General features: G+C 39.7%; 1 protein-coding gene across 1 annotated transcript; it reads right to left on the reverse strand.

The window, feature by feature from the left end:
- Positions 1-2,276: 2,276 nt before the first annotated feature.
- LNX2 (ligand of numb-protein X 2) lies at positions 2,277-22,827 on the reverse strand (the record flags this gene model as incomplete). The annotated part of the gene is made up of 9 exons (XM_081328076.1): positions 2,277-3,508; positions 4,949-5,107; positions 5,855-6,086; positions 6,543-6,720; positions 8,117-8,260; positions 9,570-9,938; positions 13,335-13,534; positions 16,655-16,902; positions 22,433-22,827. 9 exons carry the CDS (start codon positions 22,825-22,827, stop codon positions 3,373-3,375), a joined length of 2,061 nt encoding a protein of 686 aa, XP_081184202.1. The 3' UTR covers positions 2,277-3,372.
- Between the last annotated feature and the right edge of the window lie 410 nt (positions 22,828-23,237).

Consider the following 23,237-nt stretch of genomic DNA (forward strand, 5'->3'; position numbering starts at 1 on the left):
CATGCTCTCCAACTGAACGTTTGTCTTAGAATGTAAGTGTGAATCTGTGTATAAAATAAACCAGCTGTTCTCAGCTCAAAGAAGGTAAATAATTAAGGAAACTACTCCATAAACAACATAGGTTGTTTCAGCATTTTAGGTAAAGGCATCTGGGCTTTTATCAGGAGACAAAATAACGAGGGGAAAATACCATTCTTTCTCCCAGTTACGGGTGTTGAGTTCCTTCTTCCCATTAGACTTCCTGAAATTATAAAATAGCACTCCTAGTAGTAGTTTATCCCTTTTCTAAATTATTTCTCAGCATTTGCATATAAGACACACAAGAAAGCTACAATTAGCTGCGGTATAAAGTGTAAAAATGGTTTTTAGAAAAACATTTTTTTACATAGCAAAACATTCACTTTGGACAGCAATTATCAATGCATGTTAATATTGTAGATCAAACTAATGTCACCTCCAATTAATTTTTGTCACTGTTGCCAGCACTGTTATCATACCCACATTACATTTTATTGGAGGGTACAACCCCCTTTACACATGAAATATTCTAAAACATAATCCAATTATTGCAGTTCTTTTTTTTAAGGTAGGCTTTGGTCCTACTCAGTGAACATAGTCGGGATGAAAAGAAGTTCAAATAAATTTTGTAGGGATTAGCAATTTCGAGATGCATACATCGTTTTGCTCTTTTGAAATGGATTATGAAGTCTTCAAAAACATACATCTTAAGTAGCTAGATTTTTGCTATTAAATCTCTTTAGCAAAAGAGAAAACTGGCAGGACCTAGATGACCATTTTCCAAGAACTGTAATAGGCAATTAAAGTTATATATAGACATGGCAGATTTTCATAAAGCATCACTTTTTTGAAATAATTTATATTGTATCTACTCTAAAATGTTATATATTTCATGAAGAGTCATTGTACACTCTGTCCTTCACTTTCACTTATCAATGTAATCTTTTACTTTTAAAAAATCTAGATCTTTTAGTTGAAGAAATATATTTAGTTCAATGCTCCCCAGTCTGATAAAGTTGACCGTGGCTTCCTTTTATATAAACTGGAACCGTTCTGAAATGGATGATTCCAGCATCAGATGGATTCACTGTTGGTTGAATAGTACCCAATGAATGATCCTTAGCAGATCAAAGGGAGCTGGTACTTCAGAATTCTTATCTAGACCCAATGTTCTTCAGCATTATTATAAATGACTGAGAAAGCTATAGAAAGGATGCTAAGCAGATTTGCAGATGACAAAAAGCTAAGAGGAGAAATTGGTAATACATTAGAAGACCAGCTCAAGGTTCAAAGGATCATGATAGACTTGTATATTGAGTCCTTTCAATGAAATTCAGTTCAATGGCCAGAAATGTAAGGTTTTGCAATTAAGGAGGAAAAAAACCCGATGCACAAATACAATGCAGGTGGCATTTGTTTTGAAAGTAGTGTTGGTGAGAAGGATGTCTTTGTGTCCTGGTAGACCACAGATTAAGTAAGAGCCAGCAATGCGCTGTAACTGCCCAAAGAGCCATTGCAACCTCAGGCTGCTCCAACAGAGGTATAATCTTGAGATTGTGGTAAATGACAGTTCCACTGTGTGCTGGCCTGATCAGATTACATACTGTATGAATAATGCATCTGGTATTGGCAGCCACAGCACAGGAATTGGAAAGAAGGCAGAGAAGAACAAGAGATGAAGAGGGATTTGGCAATTAAATCTTATCGAGAACAATTAAAAGGGCAGGCGATGTTTATCCTAAAGAAGATAAGACTAAGGGGAGACACAAAAATTTGTAATGCCAGAAGAGCTAACATAGGGAAGAAGATGTACATTTATTCCTCATAGTGCCTGCGACAAGAACAGGTGGCAGCTTCACAGAGAGAGATCCAAATTTAAAATTAGGAAGAATATCCTGATTGTGATAGCTATTAAGCACTGGAACAGCCTGATTCTTGGAGTTATGAGTGCTCCATCTCTAGAGGGTCTCAAACAATGGTTGGTTATTTGTTCTAGATAGCCTAGAAGACCTCCAAGTTCCCTTCCTGCCCTATTATTTTATGAATCTTGAAAGTTAAGGAATGGGTGAGCCAAGCTTCCTGTGGCAAAAAGTTCTATTGTACCTATGCCTTGTCCAATGATGATGCAAAATACACAATGAAGACTTAATGGAGGAATAAATTATGCAAAACAGAAAATGCAGACATAATGGCAAGTTCTCATAATTTATTTAGATTACAGGATTTGGAATTATCACAAAAGATACCTGCCTGTAGAAAAGCACATAATATGCACATAGAATGTGCACTGCTCTGAATCTGATGCTGCTTTCATAGGTTGGTCATGCATCAGTGCATGCCTTAGATAATAATACTGATGCAGTTTCAAGCCTCGGGGCAACTATTTATGCTACAAGGGAATCACATAGAGGGGATTCTTACAAGCTATTGCCATGCTTCGCATGAAACATGAGCTTGCTGATTACATGTAGCCAGGGACAAATTGGTACACTATAATTATGATGCCATAAATACTTTTGTTGGACAATGGCCAATAACAATTTTTTTTCTTTCCACCACTCCCTGCTCTCCAATGCATTTGATGATAGAAGTAGAATATCTTTGGGGCAGCAGGCCTTCTTATGGGCTGCTACATGGAACTACTTCCTGCAGCTTCTATGTGGCAGCCATAGCACAAAGAATTGCTCAGGTTCTCATATAAATAGAATCATACTGAAATGTAGGAAAAATATGTAGAAGTTAATCTACTAAATGTTAATGCAGCAACACATTTTAACAATTGAAACAGATGGTTCCAGATGTGCCTTCCATGAACAAAGCTGAAAACTTAAATAAAAAGCACCTTACAGAATAACCATCTCTTGTGTAGGAGGCCTTACATGTCAATTGTTGTTAACCTACTGTCTTTAGGTTATACATCAGTATTTAACAATGCAGAGATCAGCCTAGCAGATAGCTAACATGCCAGCATGTTGGCACCCAAGCTAGGTACAATCCTGCCCCCACTACAATTACTGGAATAGGCTGACCTCCTTAAGCCAACCAAGAAACTGAAGTGTATGCACATGGATACTGCAATGACATAATGATGGGAAATAAAATAATAATAAACAAAACTTGGTAGAAATGGCTACTTTAGGATGGGAAGAACAACACAGTACAATTAAAAATCTTCCTTTCCCACACACCCCCTGTTCACACATATTTGTCAGATATGAAGGTAGCAATTTTTGGCCCAGCTTATTACCAGCTGCATTAGTAGAAAAAAGGTGGGGGAAAACAGCTTTGCCTGAAAAAGTCGAGCCAGCTATTAAAAAAAAAGCTGCTTCAACCAATGTATATGTTCTTTGCGTGTTATACAAGACTTCCTGGCCAGCAGATAACAGTCAATGTTACTTTATTTCTTTGTTCCTTCAACATAGGAACCAGCGCTGAATGGCTCATGCCCATGGTTGAAAGTCCATTGACAGCAACAATCATATCACCACATCTAAAGAGGGAAACAAATGAGGATTAGTAAGTTGCACAACCCACATACTGCAGGAAATGACTTCTCTGAGTTTGAACAACCAATTCTTAGATGCCTCTGTTTGGGTATGATGCAAAACTAGAGGTGACACCATTTTAGTTGCAATGGTTGTGTGAACTGACTGAGGTACACTTGCAAAAAAGAATCGTTCCAAAGACGGAAGCATTTTTTTTTACATTAAATAGACATCCTACAGCAAGTACAATCTCCCACCAGCTCTCTGTCCCTACCGCGCAAAGGGGTATATCTCTTTGAAGGTTATGCTGGTAATTCAGGTTGAAAAAAGTAACAGTTAAATTCAAATGATTTTGAATTTTAATTTCTATTGCCTGATTAATTGAGAACACTTCAGTTAATGGAACAATTTATGGTAGCTTCACTAAAGAGCATAACTATGGGAAATATCTGGAAAGGCAAAAACATTCAGCTTAACATTTAAAATTGTGGGGAAAAAAGAGGAATGTGGCCTGATTTGGTGGGCAGTGGATTCTTTGGTTTGTGGCAGACATTTGAAGGACATCAAATTGGAAAAATGATCCAGATCCTCCTGGGGAAGTTGGAGTCAGTTGTTCACTAGCAAGATTGCTGTGAAGAATTTACCAGGGATCTGTTAGTTAAAGTATTTGCTAAAAGTTGGACTCTAGCCTTGAAGCAGGTGCCATGAAGGTAAATGAGGCTCAGTCTGGCTTGGTTATCTGGGAGGAATTTGATCCTGTTTGGGTACAGGGTTCTTAGAACTTTAAGCTAGGATCTCTGTTCCTCCCAAAAGGTGACATGCAGTTAGGATCTGGCAATGGGAATGAAGGAGTGGTCCTGCCAGTTTTGAAGGAGGAACTGGTTCATTCCCTTCTTAAAAAGAAAAAAGCCATTGTGGAACATAATCTGGTAGACAACTTCCGTCCTGTTTCCAACCTTCCCTTTCTGCTGAAAAACAGCAAAATAGTCCCAACTCAGGGTCACATGGCCATGGAACACGACAACTGGTTGTAAATGCAAGCAAGTTGCCAACCAGCCCAATTCTGATGATGTGACTGCAAGAGGGGGAAGCAGTCATAAGTAGCTTTGAATGGCCATCAATGCCAGTTGCAAAGAGAAGACTATTTTGAGAACACTGTAAATCAAACTCCTTGCCCATTGCAGGATCTGTACTTTACAAAGAACTACTCCTCAAACACAAAGTACACACATTTCATATTGCCCTGAGCAGTGTTTCTCAACCCTGGCAACTTTAAGATGTGTGAACTTCAACTCCCAGGATTTGGGAAGTTGAAGTCCATACATCTTAAGGCTACCAAGATTAAGAAACACTGGAGTTGAGAATGAATCTGCAGTATCAACTGTAAGCCCTGATGACTTCCTTACCTTGTTAAAATTGATAAAAAAAACAAAAAGGAGCCTTACTTGAGTCTTCCATCAAAATATGCTGGTGTTCCTAGAACAATTGTTTTAATGAAGAAAGGCTGGTTTGTGTGATTTTCCTCGTAGCCACCAACAATGCTAAATCCCCAGCTGGCTAGATTGCTCCTTCTTAATACAACATCATGGTAACTATGTAGGCAGCTGTGGGGGGAAAAAGGCAAGGAGTCGTAAAATCTATTAAACAAATCCGTTAGACCTCTAACAAATCTATAATAACTCTTTCAGGCTTGCCTGTGTACAACGAATGAATGATTTTTAATACTTAACGCAGTAATTATTCAGTAAGATACATTTCTAAAGAAAAACTCTTCTTTCCCTGACGGGTGTGGCACACCTTTTTAAATTTCCAGGCAAAATGTTAAGTCACCTGACCTCATACCCAACCTTGGTCAATATTCTATGAGATCAAGAATGCTGATGCTTAGACAGTAACTAATTTTTGGAGAGCCTTGGGAAAAATAGCCTGAGGTCTTGAAGGGGGTCGATACATTTAAAAAATAAAATAGCAAATAATAAAGGTATGACAAATCACTTTTGTGGGCCCTTTTAAAATGGACTCCTTTTTTTTTTTTACCAAACAGGGCCTGCTTCTTTGTTTTGTTGCTTTTGGTTTTCACAAAGCAAATACGGGTTAATCCTGATAGTGTGAGAGAAATGCTAAAAAGAGTACCGCTCTACAAATCACTTATATTTATAGAAACATTCTTAAAAATTACAATAATGTCTTCTATTTTTAACACACTGACTGTACAGTAAGAGAATGGTACGTGCAGGACTTACAAAGAGCTTCTAAGGCTGAGCACAGAAGACGGCTTGATTCTTCAATCCTGCTCAGAAAAAAAATTGCAGAAGCTATAGTGGAGAGGAAGAAGATGAAATTACTCATACCTTGGAAGTCCTAACCACATGACCCAAGATGGCGACCAGCTAGCATCATATTCATTCTCACTGATGGTGCTCAGCTGCTCATCATTTGCCTGGGGCTGTTCTTCTGCAATCTGGACCTCTAGAGCCTTCAGAACAACGACCGAGGAAGCAGCACTGGCTTTGAGCATAGCCACAGCCTCGCTGTGACTCAGATTGGTCAGATCAATGCCATTAATATTCATCAACACATCGCCTGGATAAAAACAAACAAGAGATCCTGTTGAGGTGATATTCCATTGCAAATGCATCCCACTAAGTTGTTATTGTCTGTGCTTATCTAACAACAGGATCTCATGTATGTACAGATGCGGGGGGACATGTGGTAGCTTGCGTCATGCCTGACAGAACTACAATGTCTGCTATTTCTAGGCTTCAATGTCAGTGGCTCTTGTAAACCAGCATTTTCCAATCAGGCTAGTATGCTGAAAAGGGGCAGTCCTTCCTTCCTTCCTTCCTTCCTTCCTTCCTTCCTTCCTTCCTTCCTTCCTTCCTTCCTTCCTTCCTTCCTTCCTTCCTTCCTTCCTTCCTTCCTTCCTTCCTCCCTCCCTTCCCTTCCCTCCCTTCCCTTCCCTTCCCTTCCCTTCCCTTCACTTCCCTTCCCTTCACTTCCCTTCCAACAGACTGGCTCAATATTGCCTTCTGATGTTACCTCTTTTGATCCTGCCATCTCTTGCAAGACAGCCGTGAGGTTGTACACTTGTAACAAATATTGGCAATTCCCCACTTTTGCTGCCTCGACCTCCTGCTACTGTCATGCCAAGGGACTCGTGGGGCTCCTTCTTCACTGTGATGTGCTTCTCTTGACAAGTCACACATTGTGAGAGGTCCTACAAAAATATATATATTTAAGAGTTTAGGCATACATTTCACTTGGGTTAAATCTGAAGGAGGGGAGTCAAATTATCTGCACATGCAGATCCCGATGTGGAACAAATAGTCATGTAGACTTTGCCAGCATCCATTAACTATAGCTCAACAATTTTTAATATTTAAATATGCTTATAAAAAGTATGCACTATGCATTTTAAAATATATTTCACAGAAGATTTCATACCTAAAGGAATACCTTAAGGATAATAGTTTAAAAATGGGATATATTAGAGTTGTTCACCACAGAACTGTTATTAAAATTGAGTATATCGATGCAAATGGATTTCTTTAAAAACATTTTACAAGTAAACCACTGCCACAGCCTTACTGACAGATCTTTCATTTAAAGCCTCACATAACTATTTAAAAGACAGTAATTTTTCCCCCAACGACTTAAATGCCCATCCACAAATCTTCTTACAAATACAAAATATTGGTAGTCTGCCTAATCAACCTGTATGATCTAAAAATCTTTTTTTTTTGCTGTTTGGATTGCTTGTAAGCCGCCCTGAGTCTTCGGAGAAGGGCGGGATATAAATGGAATTAAAATAAAATAAAATAAAATAAAATAAAATAACAATACAATATATACAATTTTGGGGAGGGAGAATATGTGTGTGTTTTTGGAGGTGGTACCTAGGCTCATATCCTTTTGGATCTGAATGTACATTTTCAAGTTGAGAAATTGTGTAATGGAAGGTGGCACATTCCTGTTTGTTCTGCTGGGATATTTTAAGTGCCTGTCCTTTTTTAGAGGATAATATTTTTAATCATAAAGCTTAACAGATGACTGTGGGAATAGCTATGCTATCCAGTAGAGGGTGCATTTTTCCAACTTCCTAGACATCCAATCATACAATATGTTTAATCTTAACAAAAAATGTATAGACCAAGTCATTCTTTCAGCAATCAACACTATAGAGGTAAGGGGTAAATCTTGTTTTTTCATTCCCCCCCCCTTGATTTCCCAATTTTGGGTTCGTTCCATTTTAGTCTACAATTTCTTAAAAAGAGTACACATATTTTCCCCCATTTCTTAGTATACATTTCCCTTTAGTAATACCTATTTTATATATTGGTTTGCTTAATACCTACACTTTTTAAAAAACCCAGTTCGCTAATACATTACTTTTTATATATTATTTTCATTCATACATTAAATTTGTATGGATATTCCCTCCCATATGGATTTTAGTACCTAGTTAACTGGAAAACTGTATTAAGAATTCTGTAAAAATATAATCACTGAAATGCACTGAACGCATTTCAATTCATTTATTTGTTTTTAGGAAATGCAGAGGTAAATTTACATTAGAATATAAATTTAAATAACTTGTCCATTCCCAAACTTACTCTATGTGGGCTTGGCCTGTTGCTGTGATACAGTTGATAGGATTGGTGATGGCTGTTGAGATGTGTTCCCCCATCTCTGAGAATGCTTACAATTTGGGACTTTGTAGGCCTTGAAATGGTTAGGTTCACCCTCTCGCCACTGGCCTGCGGATTCACATGAAACATGAACAGAGGATTGGGGCATAAATACTGGCTACCTCTGAGAGCAAAGAATAGTCAAAATACAGGCAGTCTTCGTTAAGCTTAGCTACTGTTTGAAGTTACAACAAATCCACCAAAAGCCATTCAGGACCAGTTCTGGAATTCCATCACACACACACACACACTCACACACCATGGTCACATGACTGCTTGGCAACCAGCTCACCTTTATGGCCAGTTCAGCACTCCTCAGTCATGTGACCATGATTCACAATGTTTTTTGCTGGTTTCTGGAAGTTTTTGTTTGGTTTCCGGCAAAACATGCCCATAGAAATACACAGATTCACTAAATGACTGTAGCATTCACTTAACAACTGCTACAAACAAAGTCGTAAAACTTTGTGCAGTCATGTGGGTGCCTCAATGTATGACATCATAATTTACGATGGAAATTCTGGGGCCGGTTATGGACATAAGTGGAGGACTACCTGATTTCTAATCATGAACCAGCCATGAAGACTACATTGTACTACATATGAAGGAAATCTAACACTTTTCCTGAGGATCTAATACTGGTCAGACTCTATTTTCGCCACATAATAAAACAATCCATCTTCTGGCATGGCGGGGGATTAGATCAGTCACTTTGCCAACCCCTGATTTCACTATCATCAGCTCTGGGTGCTCAAACAGAGCTCTTGCTGTTTGCTATCTCAGAAGTTAAATTCACGAGAAAAGGAAAAACTTATCAAGTAACATTCACTCATCCACTGAATCTAAACCCCAATGGCTGAGCAGAAGAAAACAAAGGGATGCCGGGGTATTGTTTTATGATTAGTCTCAAGTGGCCCACAGGAAGCTTCTCAACTTTACCCTGTGGGGGAAAAAGCGGGGGGAAAGGTCTTAGAAAACAGTGCTATATAGTTATAATAGGGTTGTTTCTTGAGCACAATCCTGGGCAAACACAACTTTAAGGAGTTGCTGGCAGGTGCTAGATGCCATTTTCCTTCTGACACACCTTCTCCCCCTGAGTCTGCACGCTACACCACCCTATTTATTCTTGTAGGGGAGATCTCTCTAATAATCATTCAGTATAGAGTGTTCATCTATTTATGTGTCTGTTAGTAAGGTTTCACTGGAGTGCAATTTAGGGCATCAACATCCATGTTTTTTTCAGAAGGCTGGTCTTCCTTAATCTGACAACTTGCAGGTATATTAAGGCAAGAAACCCCACCATTCCCAACCGCCATGGTCCAGCTTGGGAAAAGCACAGTACACAAAAGGGAGTGAATCCTCAGCCATGGGACTTTACCTGGATAATATGAGCAGCCAGTTCAGGTGTGCCGTGCTTCAGGTCATGCCCATTGATAGCCAACACCTTGTCATTGCTACAGAGTCGGCCATCCTGAGCAGCCAACCCCCCTTCCAGAAGGTCAAGAATAAATACTCCTGGCTCATCTGTTCTGCGCACCAGCTTAATGCCAAGCTGTTCACTGGAGTCTCGCTTGTGCAAGGTCAGGTGGAAGCTATCGTCACGCTGGGGAGGGCTATCACTATGATTGTGTGTTCGGCTTACAAATCGTCTCTCTCGGAGGACCGTGAGATGCAGCGATGTACAGGGCTGGGAAAGGATGGCCCTGGCATGGTTGTGAGACACGTTACTGATGTCAAAGTTATTCACCTGAAAGAAAAGAAGCAGAAAATGTATGTCGGACCTGTGACAATTTCTCCCTATTCAATGTTCCAGATGGGCATCTGCTTCCCGGAGATGCCGTTTATTTTGGTTCCCATTTTCTAGCTTCTCTGTCTGTTCCTACAATAATCAGCAAGACTACATTTAGGTCAAGGATTTTGCATTTCTGGATGTTTTCCTACCATTTTTTTTCTGCGTGAAAGGTGCTGTTCTGGGTGCATAAGGTTAAGCTTTCAGAGAATGAGTAAGCTATTAATATACAGAATTCACACTTTGTAAAATTGGAGCCGAATGTACTGAACATTTTTCACAAATATTCTTGGCAATTTTAAGAATAGCCTTTGGGGAATTTTTCCTTTTGTACTTAGGTAGAACATTTAAAAACAGCTTCATATTTACCTATATCTGTCTGCTTTGGCCATTACTGATAGCCAGGAATGATGCCTAGAGCTAATGGTACACTCTGTATAATGTATTATTCTATCCTTATCAGCCTTCCTCAACTTTGCGCCTTCCATAGATATTGCACTACGATCCCCCAGTTACATCAGACCGGGGGGAGCTTGTGCTACGTGATGAGGAAGGAAAATAAAGAAGCACCCTGAAGGAAAAAGCCTGAAACAGCAGAAAGAAAGGTGTAGTATCACTTAATAGGATGAAAAAAGACCAGTCCCCATTCTAAACTACTAAATGTGTTAACACCTTATGAATAGAATAATCACTGAGACTCAAACAACTGATTCCTTTTCACATTCTGTGTGAAATAGTTATTTGCCACATTCTTGAGTATTAGTAAAGGTGTAAAAAATATACTCCACTTCTTTTCCTTTTAATCTATTTTTCTCTCTTTTAACCCACAACGCGCTTCAGTATCCCCAAGGCTTGTTATTTAAACTTTGTGACATAGTCTCCATTTCTCACTTTTCCTGCCAGTAGAGAGCATATTCTCAGATAAGTGAAATTTGGGGGGAAATTCTGCAAAATCCTTCTCAATTGCATATTTATGAATTTTTATTTAGACTTTACAGAGAAATGAAGGAACAGAATTTGCCAAAGCAAAATAATGATAGTTCATTGATATTGTTAATATTTGCATAACATAAGAGAGAGAAAGGGAATTCCAGAGTCACAAGAGTAACACTCTATATCAGACATGTCAAACACAAGGCCCGGGGGCCAGATCCGGCCCGCGAAGTGGTTTCATGCGGCCCGCGAAGCCATCCTGGAAACAGTGAGGGAATGGCCAACACTGCCTTGGCCCTGTCCCAGAGACCCTCCTTCTGCCAGAGACCCTCAGATCCGTCCCACTCCTGCCCAGGCCCCCATAGGCACCCTTGATGCGAACGATGTAGAGCTGGCCACACCCACCCAGTAGGCCATATGCACTCTAGCCACGCCCACCCAGTAGGCCACGCCCACCCTGGCCATACCCACCCAGCCCCCTGAGGGCAACCGCAATGCTGATGCGGCCCTCAATGCAATTGAGTTTGACACCCCTGCTCTATATATAGAATGGCCCAAAGCATCCATTTTGCTAGAGAGACGTTCCCAGAGGATGGGCTCCAGGACGAGTCCAACAGCTCGGAAGAGTAAACCTCTGGTCCTGGTGGCCAACCCAGATTGGATCCTGCAACATTATCCTGGGACATGTATGTTGGTCTTCATTCGTGAGTCACAATAAACATGGAAAGAAGATATATTCAGGAAGTCCAAGTGAGTCTTTAGAAAGCAACTCTGGAATTCTTTCTTGCCTTATATTGGCACTGTAGCTCTTGTTTTCAGGCTCTGATTAGCTATTCTAGGCTAAACCTATGCACAAATATTGACTTCAAGGATGGTTCTGGAATGATTTTATGAAGGTTAAAGTAAGTTCAGCAAGCAGAAAGTGCAGTCCAATATATTTCCCAATGTTGTATTTGTATACTACTTCTCACACTCAAGCATTCTCATCAACCCAGAATAAATACCTTGGATACACATCTGAAACTGAACGATGCTTGGGTGACACCCTAATTCTTTTCCTATTCTAAGTAGGCACCTTAGACAACATTCAGTAGGAAAACATAAACATCCTATTATTCATCTCTCTCAAGCTATCAATTATTTTTGAGGATTTGAATTCTTAAAAGGACTGCTATCTTTGAATAAATTCGTTGAAACCTTCACTAGGCATAAGAATAGAAGGAAAGTCCAGATGGATCAGGCTGTAGTCATACCAAGACAAATACTCTGTGTCACACAATGGCCAACTGGCCAACTTCTCTTCTGTTGGTGCCAACTTTATATATTTGGGAAGCTCACAAGACTAGACTGGAGGGAGATGTCCCTTTTCACTGCTGCTTTCCAACAACCAGCATTTAGAGTGTGCAGCCTACAATTTAGCATCAACGATGTCTTCTCTTCCATGATCCTGTCTAGTCCCCTTTAAAAAAAACTCAAGTCTGAGGATCACTGCCAAAATTCAAAGCAGGCAAAAGGCCAAGAGAAGCAGCAGACATGCAACCATCCCTGACACAATATCTATCAGTTTGGTGGGAGAAAATGCAATGGTGGCATTCAGAATGACAATCGCTGTGGCCTTCTTTTCAGCCTGTAAAATTGCCTTTGCCTTATTGTGCTTATTAAGATAAATTCTCTGGGGAAGGAAAAAGAAGGAACAGTACAGAAAGGAATTTGTCGGGGGAGGCAAGACTGGGCTTGAATCGATCCTTCCAGTAGGTTATCAACATGAGGAACTGATAACTAGAAAGTTCCATAAGTGATTTCCTAAAACTCCAATAAGATTTTCCATCCTGCGTGGCCCCTCTTTCACATATACAATGCAACACCTAGTTCTAATTTGAGAAGACATGAACACACACACAAAGGCAGCTCAAAATTCAGATTTTAATTTCATCTTAAATCTCTTAGCATTTTTATGAAAAAGGAAGACATGAAATATGATTCGTAAACTGGGGGTTGGAAGCAGAGAGCTTTAGAAATCAACAACTGTAATTCATACTGGACCACTAAAAATGACATAGCTATAATTTCCAATGTATTATACAGAGGTCTGCAGGTAATGGAAGTATTTCGTATCACTCACAAAAGAAGGAATAAACAATCATCCTGATTTCCTTATTTTTTGTTGAAACATATTAAATATGAACTACAGGGTATAAAAAAATAAAATCCTGTTAAATCAAGAATAGAGCTACTGAAAAAGCTTATTTTCTTTGCTTCAATTATGCACATTCTGGCCATAAACTTCTGCATTAACTTTTATCCCAAACAGAAAATTCCAAAATTGTGCCAGGAAATCTTTCTTGCTTACTCATTATCTAATATATAGCTGCACAATCTAGACACACCAGAGTTGAGAAGAATATATAATCAGATATATACCTGCAGTATTTGATCTCCAGCAAGGAGCCGTCCGTCTCTGGCAATGATCCCATCACGATAAACCTCTTGAATAACAATGTTGATCAAAGGTGTTTCATTGCCACCCACTATGCTAATTCCCAATTCAATATAAGGATTAGACCGATGAATTTCAATGGTGGTGATCTCACCTTCCGGTAAACTTGATGGCTGATGGATTGCTGCCCAATTGGGAAAGAAGTCAATATGTACAAAGAAATATATTTTTCAATGCAACATGCTGCTAGATTAAAATAATAAAATAAAATCTGTTATGAAAACCAAGCTTGCATGACTTTTTAATCAAACCCAAACTGATAGTAAGGGGCTAATGTGGGGACACCTGAAAGGGGCTTCTAACAGGGCTGCTAAAGTCCAAAACAGACCTGCAATAGCTACATGGCTAGCCAGAGACAGTCCAGTAATTATCAGACTGCCATTCAGCAGCTTGTGCTGGAGAACAAGAATCTCCCATTTTTATTTATGTATTTGTGTCTCAAATTTATATGGCTGCCCATCTCACAAAGGCCTGGGAGGCATACAAACAAGGATATAAAACAGCAAACATATAAAAAAAAGGAGTCGTAATTCAAAAGTTTTAAAAAGTCATTAGGCAGAGAAAGACAAAATGTTAACAGCGATAATGGAGCCAGTTCATTGGATTTTTGGAAAATAAGTTTTGTAAGGTTTCATAAGGTTATGTGGGATAATCATGATGGAATTTTGGAAAATTGTTTCACCAAATGATGTACGTGAAAGCCAAATGAAAATTCATATTATTTGGTTTAGACAAATTCAAAATTGAAATAGCCACCCACTAAAAGGATATCAGAGTCATTCATATGAATGTGTAAACAAATAGGTTAAAACTGATGTTGTACATATACAGCATGTCACTGGTGTAAATGCTTTTTGCTTTATAAAATATTGATATAAATGCCAACATAGGCATGGAGCTCTCCAGATCCTGATTCTGAGCAAATTGTACTTCCCAAGTTTTGCAGATTAAAAATTAATGCTTGGCTGTTGTGTCATTCAACTGACTGTAACAAGAAAGCTGAGGCTAAATAGGACTTTAGAAAAAGCCCTCCTGGTTATTGTTAACACAAGCATTCGTTCTATGTAGCTCTAATTAATTCTCAAGGTTTCTATAGACAAATGTGATAAAAGTTTAAAGAATACTGTTTTGGTTGTTTTAATGTTCTATCTTGTTTTTTATATTGATTGTAAGTTGCCTAGAGTCGCCTCTAGGTGAGATGGGTAGCATGTAAGTTTATTTATTTATTTATTTAATTAGTTTTCTATACCGCCCTATTCCCGAAGGACTCAGGGCGGTTTACAGGGCAGCATATAAAAGACAATATAAAAAGATAATATAAAATTAAAATGAATTAAATTAATTAAAGCCCAACAATTAAAACAATATTAAAAAGCTAAAACCCCTTCAGTCCAGGCCTGATAGATCGAAAAGCCAGGTTTTCAGGTCCCGGCGAAATGAACGCAGATCGGGGGCGGTCCGGAGTTCCACAGGTAAATTATTCCAAAGGGCAGGTGCGCCCACAGAAAATGCCCTCCCTCTGGGGATCACCCGCCGGCACTCCCTAACCGGCGGCACCCTAAGGAGGCCCTCTCTATGGGAGCGCACAGGACGATGGGAAGTTGATGCTGGCAGCAGGTGCTCCCTAAGATAATCCGGACCCATGCCATGTAGGACTTTATAGGTCATCACCAGCACCTTGAATCTCACCCGGAGGGCAACTGGAAGCCAATGCAGCTCGCGGAGAAGAGGTGTTACACGGGAGTATCGGGAGACTCCCATCACAACTCGCGCGGCTGCATTCTGTACCAGCTGAAGCCTCCGAGTGGTCCTCAAGGGCAGCCCCATGTAGAGAGCGTTGCAGTAGTCTAACCGGGAGGTCACGAGCACATGAGTGAAGTTATATACATACAGGGCTTTTTTTCTCATAGAACGCTCAGAATGGCGTTCCGTCACCTTTTTTTTTTTTGCACACACACACACAAAAGCTCCCTCTATTGGCTTTAGGAGTAGGCAATCTTGGCTCTTTTTTAAGACTCATGGACTTCAACTCCCAGAAATCCTGAGCCAGCCACGCTGAGGGGTGAGAGGTTTCCAAGCTGAGCCATGCTGGCTCAGGAATTCTGGGAGTTGAAGTCCTTGAGTCATAAAAGAGCCTGCACTAGAGGAGGACATTAAAATTATTTACAAGGTTACTTCTTTAGGAACTAAACTTTTAGAATCTAAAACAGCTATTTCAAAAAAGCCAACAGGAAAGAACCTCACATTTTTCATCTGCTTCTGTCTTTTGGAAGGTAAAATTAGATAACAAAATAATCTATTTCCTATGTTAACATCTCTGCAATGAAATCAATAAAGGTAACAGGAAACATTTTTCTCAATGTAATATGTCTAATTTAGCTGATGGTAGAAAAAAATAGTATCTTTTGTACACTCTTGAAAACTATTTTGAATCTATAACCATCTATTACAATTAAAGCACTTTAAATTAAACAATTCTTAAGAATGAAATATTCTTAATTTGGACTTTACTTTTACTGTTTGGACTGTTGTGTGTTTTGAAAAATAGATTATTTAGAATCTAGTTATGTTGCACTTCAGTCTTTAAATAATTAACCTAGTATATACATATTGTATTACATCCAGAAATGCCAACTTTGCAACCAATATTTCTCATCCATAACTATGGCACCCTAAGGATACCTGCATACATGCAAATGCTTCTCTGGGATCAGTAACGCAGCAGGGATTGCTTTTTCCTTCCAGTAACACACTGTTGGGAAATACCAAACATGGCCTTGAGAATTCCAATGTTTGTTACAAATTTTTCTGGATGTGGTTGGAAAGAGGCTGTTTGGTGTCGGAGACCACGGCCACGAGGAACACAGCTCTGGGTCGGGGTTCAGAGCAGCTCTGGGTGGGGGCTCAGCACGGGCCATGGCATGGCAACTGCGGGGAGAGGAATCCCCACGGCGGCTGTGGGGAGGGGAATCCCCGCGGCATGTGGCTCTGAGCCACAGGGGTGGGGGTGCAAAGGACGGGCGGTGACACCGTAGCAAGACACCAGCATCACTCCCAGTGACAGCACCTCTAAGTTCCGGCACCTTTTTTTTTTTAGAAAAAAAGCACTGCATATACATACTTACAGTAGGAAAACAAGTTATTTGCTTGCAGGCCAGGATAAAATCTGATTTTGAGATTTCTTAAAGTTTACAGTTTAAAGTGCACCGATCAAACTGAGTACTAAAGGGAAAACAAAACTCACTCTCAGTTCCTATGTTCTCCTCAAAAGCAGGGTTATCAAGCCCAGACTCATCTGTCCACGCCGAAACTGTCGCCGATGTCATGTTCTGCTCCACTGATGCCATTCCGGTCCCAGCATGCTCTGCTTCAGGTGACTGGGAGTCCAGATGATCTATCATGGCGTTTTCATTTTCGCTTTCGGTGGCCGCCTGCAATTTGCTGTTTATCCTTCTTTCCAAGGCAGCCCTTCGATTGGAAGCCCCAGCACACCTAGAGAAATGCTTCTATTTTATCATAAAAACAGGGAACAGGTGCTTGAAAAAAACAAACAAACTATCTTTACTGTAGTTTTATAAAGTAATGTAATATACAGGGACGCAGTGGCTCAGTGGGTTAGGATGCTGAGCTTGTCGATCAGAAGGTTGGCAGTTTGGCGGGTCGAATCCCGAGTGCTGCATAACAGAGTGAGCACCTGCTACTCGTCCCAGCTTCTGCCAACCTAGCAGTTCGAAAGCACATAAAAATGCAAGTAGAAAAATAGGGACCACTATGGTGGGAAGGTAACAGCGTTCCATGCGCCTTTGGCGTCTAGTCATGCCGGCCACATGACCACAGAGACATCCTCGGACAAGCGTCTTGTTCTGCTAAAGCAGAAGAGTCCTTCGTCCGGAGCATTTCCAGGCTTCGGGGCGGCTCTCACCCTTCATGTCCCAGAACAAATGTTCTGGGGCTCCAGGGGAGCTCTACCCCTACCTGGAAGCTCCCCCTCCCCTCTTTGCCCAAGGAGAAGGGTTTTCGAGCGGCAGAACAGCTGATCGTCGGCTATTCTGCCGCTTCAACGGGATCGAAGGGCCAGCGGTCGAATCCGACCATCCTTGCTGCTGAAACGCCACCAGGATGTCACGGGAGACTTCCGGGAGCTATAATTTTTAAAAATCTGGATATAACAGGAAGGCTTGTGGCTACAATATGGATATTGTACAGAAAACTAGCCAATGCCACGACTGTCCTTTGGATTCAGATCTTCCAAATTTCTTCACATACACATTTTGTATAGAAGTTCCAGACTCTGGAACTTCCGCTGACCGCTTGGCGCTCTCTGAGCTTTGTTGTTTGTTTACAGGGGTTTCATTACCCAACTTGATAGTATCGTCAGTGTGAGTGAGTGTAGGGTTTGCTCCCTGTTAGTGTTAAAAACAGAAAACAATGCCCTAATCAAGGAACTATCAGGGAGAAAGCCACACCCAAAACTGGCAGGGCAAGCTAGTGCATATTAACAGGGTGCAAATGTCACACTCAGTCACACTGATGATGTTACCTAGTTGGGTAATGAAAGCTCTATAAACAATAAAGCTCAGAAAGCACAAGAACTCTACAGTTCAACCCTGAGCTACAAATATTCTCTTCTTTGGTGATTCCTATGTGAAATGATTGCTGGTGATCCACCGGTATTTATTACTAAGAACGATTAGTACTTTCAGCACTCTTTCTTATTGCCATGATTTGGGGTTTTTTTTTAAAAAAAAGAAAGGAAAAAAGTCTACAAACTTCAGAAAAATGAACTTTGTCTTAAGTTCAGAAAAGGTGAGTAACCTTCATAGGAATTCTGGTATAGCAGAGATGAAGAAGAGAAGGGAAGGGAAGGGAAGGGAAGGGAAGGGAAGGGAAGGGAAGGGAAGGGAAGGGAAGGGAAGGGAAGGATCATAAGTATATGCTTTTGACTACTCTGGCCAGCTGTAGATTTTGTTTTGTTTTCATTTTCTGTAAGTCAAGGAACTAACATATTACAAAAGAAGTAATCTTTGGCCTCACGCTTCGAAGAAATGAAGTCCTGAAAGCAATAAAAACATATTTAGCTGATTTGATAGCTACCCGGAACCAGAGCAAAATGACATTTGTGACATCATCACACAAATGTCCAAACCTATGTTTTGCATCAGATGTCAGAACAAAAAATACATAATGGTTCCATTTGTTCAATGACATCATTATGTGCTTGTCATTATTTCAGCATAATTTCTACCCATCACATTAGGTTGGGCAGGAGAGGACATACTCCAGATTTTATGTATTACGGAGCTAATGGAACCCAGAAGCATGCCTTTTCTGTAACTGCACCTGGAACACCAAAAGCCTGTCGTTCAGCTGGCCCTGACACTGCTTACCTTTCAGACCTGGGTGTTTTCCCAGGCACAGGGGTCAGGAGAGTAATCAAGTCCATGCTATTAGTGAATGATGTGCTTGGGAATGTTGGCTGATTTGGAACAGGATTTTTTTAAATTTTACATACATTATACTTGTATGTTTGAGGTCATTTAGCTGTCCAAAGTTGAACTGGTGAGATCTATGGCAAACAACAATTACACTTTGCTGTGCATATGGTTGGCTGCCTTGACACCCAAAGGTTTTACTATATTATCTGTGATATTAATATATCACAGATCATTAAACTTTTTTTTAATCCCATTTATATCCCACCCTTCTCCGAAGACTCAGGGCGGCTTACAATTTAAGCACAAACCAATGTGCTTAGCAATAGCCTTCATTCTATGTATATGCCTGCTTATTAGGGCTTTCGCCCCCGCCCCCCAAGCGGCATTATTACAAAGTCAGCTTATTGCCCCCAACAATCTGGGTCCTCATTTTACCTACCTCGGAAGGATGGAAGGCTGAGTCAACCTTGAGCCTGGTGGGATGCGAACTTGCACTAATTGCAGGCAGCTGGTGTTACTTAAGGAGGCATTAGCCCACTGCTAATACTTATCAGAATATAATAATATAATATAATATAATATAATATAATATAATATAATATAATATAATATAATATAATATAATATAATATAATATAATATAATATAATATAATAATATAATATAATATAATATAATATAATATAATATAATATAATATAATATAATATAATATAATATAATATAATATAATATAATATAATATAATATAATATAATATTATCAGTATTCAGTGGGGACCTCAAATGGGTAGTTGGGGATTGTTCCTTCAAAGCTGAAATTGTATAATCAATTTATCATTTATTAGAGCTATGCATAACCAGTCCATTTATTTATAAAATTTACTTGCCACCACTTCTTGTATCCAACAACACTGGACCGCTTACAACATAAAAACGTTGAAAAACATTAAAATCATCCACTGTAAAAAAATACAGCAGATAAAAACATTAACGGATACAATCACCAAGACAAGATGGCAAAGAAGAGAGTACTTGACTAAATTGACTAAAATCTAATCCCATCTCCCCGACATCTCTGGTGTGAAGCTCCCCCATTGGGTGGTCAAGCCATCTGGCACAGCCAGTTCTTAAGGCTCTTACGAGATCTCAGGAGGCCAATCTCACCTCAGGAGGTAGACGTTCCAGAGGGTTAGGGCTAGGGTTAGCCATAGCAGAGAAGGCTCTTATGGATCTTGCCAGTTGAAATTACTTGGCCAACAGGATCCACAAAATGCTCCCTCTACTGGTGCAGGTGGGGTGGGTCATCCCATTGGGATGAAATGGTTCCTCAAGTAGATTGGACCCATGCCGTGCAGGGCTTTAATCTTGAATTGCACCTGGAAGCAGATCGGTAAGCAGTGCAGCTTTCAAAGCAGTGGTATAACATGGGCCAGTGTAGCAGCTCTACGAACTGCTTGCACTGCTGCATTCTGTGCCATTATAGGCTTCCAGCTGTTCTTCAAGGGAAGAGCACATTCCAATAGACATGAGACGATTAGGGCTTGTGTGACCTGACAGAATCAGGGATTCTTGATCCAGGAAAGGCTGCAACTTGCAGTTGTGCAAAGGTTCTCCTAACCGTGACTGCCACCTGCTCTTTGAACAGGGCTCATGAGTCCAGGAGAACCCCCAAGTTATGGATCAGGTCTGTCTGAGGTACTGCACCCCATCCAGAAGTAAAGATGTTAAAGTCCCAGTCCTCACCAGACTAATTTGCCAAGCAAAATGTCTACCTTTTTTATCTTTTAGATTTATAACTCTGCCTTTCTTTGGAGCAATCAAACTTTCAAGCACAGCATCTGCTCCTTCATTTTTTTCCTGCCACAATTATGTACTAAGTTGGTTGGGAGGTAATCTGGGTCAGAAATGTTAAATTTACTCAGGCTCAAAATTTAAGAGAAACTTTTTATAAAATGTTTTATAGATGGCATTTGGATCCCAAAAAGTTGTCTAACATGTATCCTAACCTACAGTCTAAATGCTGGAGATGTGGTAGTTTAGATGCTACTTATTTTCATATGTGGTGGACTTGTAGAAATATAAAAGCTTTTTGGATTAAAATTTGGTGGAACATTCAAAAGATTTTTAAGAGAAAGATAAAATTTTCTCCACAATTGTTTTTATTGGGTATTGTTGTAGATGGTGATACTAAAGAAATCAATTTGATGTTGAACTTGATAACAGCAGCACGGTTACTGGTGGGACAATATTGGAAGAAGGATAGTTTGCCTACTATAGAAGAATGGGTACTTAAGGTATCGAATCTTGCAGAAATGTCTAAGATTTCTGCTTATTTGAAGGATCACTCGCAAGAAAGATATATTTCAGTTTGGAGGAGATGGATAGATTATATTCAGAATAAATATGGGACTAAAAAGTTCCATTTAGCTTATGAGTAGATTTTAGATTGTTATTAACTTTAGTATTAGTATTGATTATATTTTTGTTTAAGTTATTATTATTATGTTTCTAATAATTTGAATGTATCTATTTTAAAGGGGAGTTAAAGCACATTATGAATTTGGTTAATTTTATAATGGATAATCTTAGTTAGAATATGATTATTATATCTATAACCCTGTATTCAGCTCTGGGAAGTGGGGGGGAAGGGGGGTGGTTTGGGGTGGGTGGGTTTTGGGGATATGTATTGTAAAAAAAAAAATTTGTACCTCTTTAATAAAAAAAATAAAAAAAAATGTACTAAGTTCGGCTGGGAGGCAATGAAAAGCCAAAAGTTAGGAAAGGAGGTTTTCTAGGAAGAAGACAATTAATACTGGATAGCAGTTTGATCAGATAGATGCTATAGTAGTAGCTCCAAGCAGCTATGAGCAATTATTCAATTTTTCCTGAACCTCCCAAATGCCTATTTCATATTTCACATTATCTTTAACCATCCCTTGAGCCCCATGAGAATTTTTTCCGTGACCTACAAACAGCTTGTAGAGCAGAGATCTCTCTTTGGGTGGGCACCCTCATGTTCATAGGTTTGATACCACCTTCTGTTTGTTACTTTGCAATCCAGAGCATGAAAAATAGAATTTTACTTATCTTTGACAGGAAAGGGTCAAAAGAGAAAGAAAAATGAGAATAATTTAATTTAATTAATTGATGTTCTCCATTGGTTGTTTAAAAGATAGGAGAGCAAATTCAAGTAGTCTAGCTCCATTATTCTCCCTGTTAACCACATTTTGGAGGGACAATTCTGTTAGAGAATCTTTTCTATGTCTACATTTCAGACAATCAGAAAGGGAGAGAAAGATTCTTCCTTATTACATGATTTTTCACCCAAACAGAATGCAAACATAGGGCTAGAAAGCTGTAAAATATCAACAGTCCCAAACATAGTTTCACCCTCCTTTCATTTTGCTTTGTTAAGAAGCACCAGGCTGATCTACCACTATTCATTTATCATCACCTTTAAATAACATCCAAAGAGGAGACAGAATGGGAAGGAAACAAACTATATGAAGGCAGGCAGGCAGGCAAGTAGCATAGAGGATAAGTATAATAATAAAAGTTGATTAGGCGCATTATCGCACTATTTACCTGTTTTTCAGGTGTGCTTCCAGGTCACATCTCTGCATTACCTCTTCGCATACTGAAGTAAAGGGACACAGCACCGAGAGCTTGTCAAGCAGTTTGTGAACAAGGATGCTAGATTTTTTGCACAATTTAAAATGGAGCCTTTTGCGATCTAAGGGACAGAAATCCTTCTCTTGCAAAAAGTTTCGTAGGCACTTATAGCAGAATGTGTGACCACAAGGCGTGTCTAATGGCTGTAGCAAGGGTTGAAGGCAAATATGGCAAACCAAATCATCGTCCACCTCGTTCTGATAATTGTACAAGTGATTCTCTCTTGTCCAGTGCTGCTGGCCACATTCAAAGCAGAGTGGGTTCAGGTTCTGTTCTGTGGAGACCATCTCTTCGTTTGACGTGCCCATTGTATGGCAAATTGGGTCAATTCTTTTTTCAGTAGAGATCTTGCTTTGTAAAGGTCCTTTAGTAAAGAGTCATTACTCTGAAACATACACAAATATACAATGACTGATGGAAAAAAAAATCAGCTGCTAAAGCTAAGATGAACCAGAATACTGAAAACATAACACAGGAAGCGACTTCATGCTTTTGGGATGTCTATATCATAAGACTAAAAATTGGCCATATGCAGGAAAAGGGGAGGGGAGGTGACAGGAAGCACATTGATTTCCCTTTGAAGTGTTGTGGCATTTAATTCTCTTGCTAGCTGCTCATCCCCAACAAGTTCCTTCCCTAAAAGAGGCAGCCAAGATTTTATCATACACAAATGTGTATAAGTTCTAAATCATAATTCAGTCTTATGGGCTTTAGCACT

The sequence above is a fragment of the Vipera berus genome (genome assembly GCF_964194415.1).
Source record: "Vipera berus genome assembly, chromosome: 4".
NCBI classification, from domain to species: Eukaryota; Metazoa; Chordata; class Lepidosauria; order Squamata; family Viperidae; genus Vipera; species Vipera berus.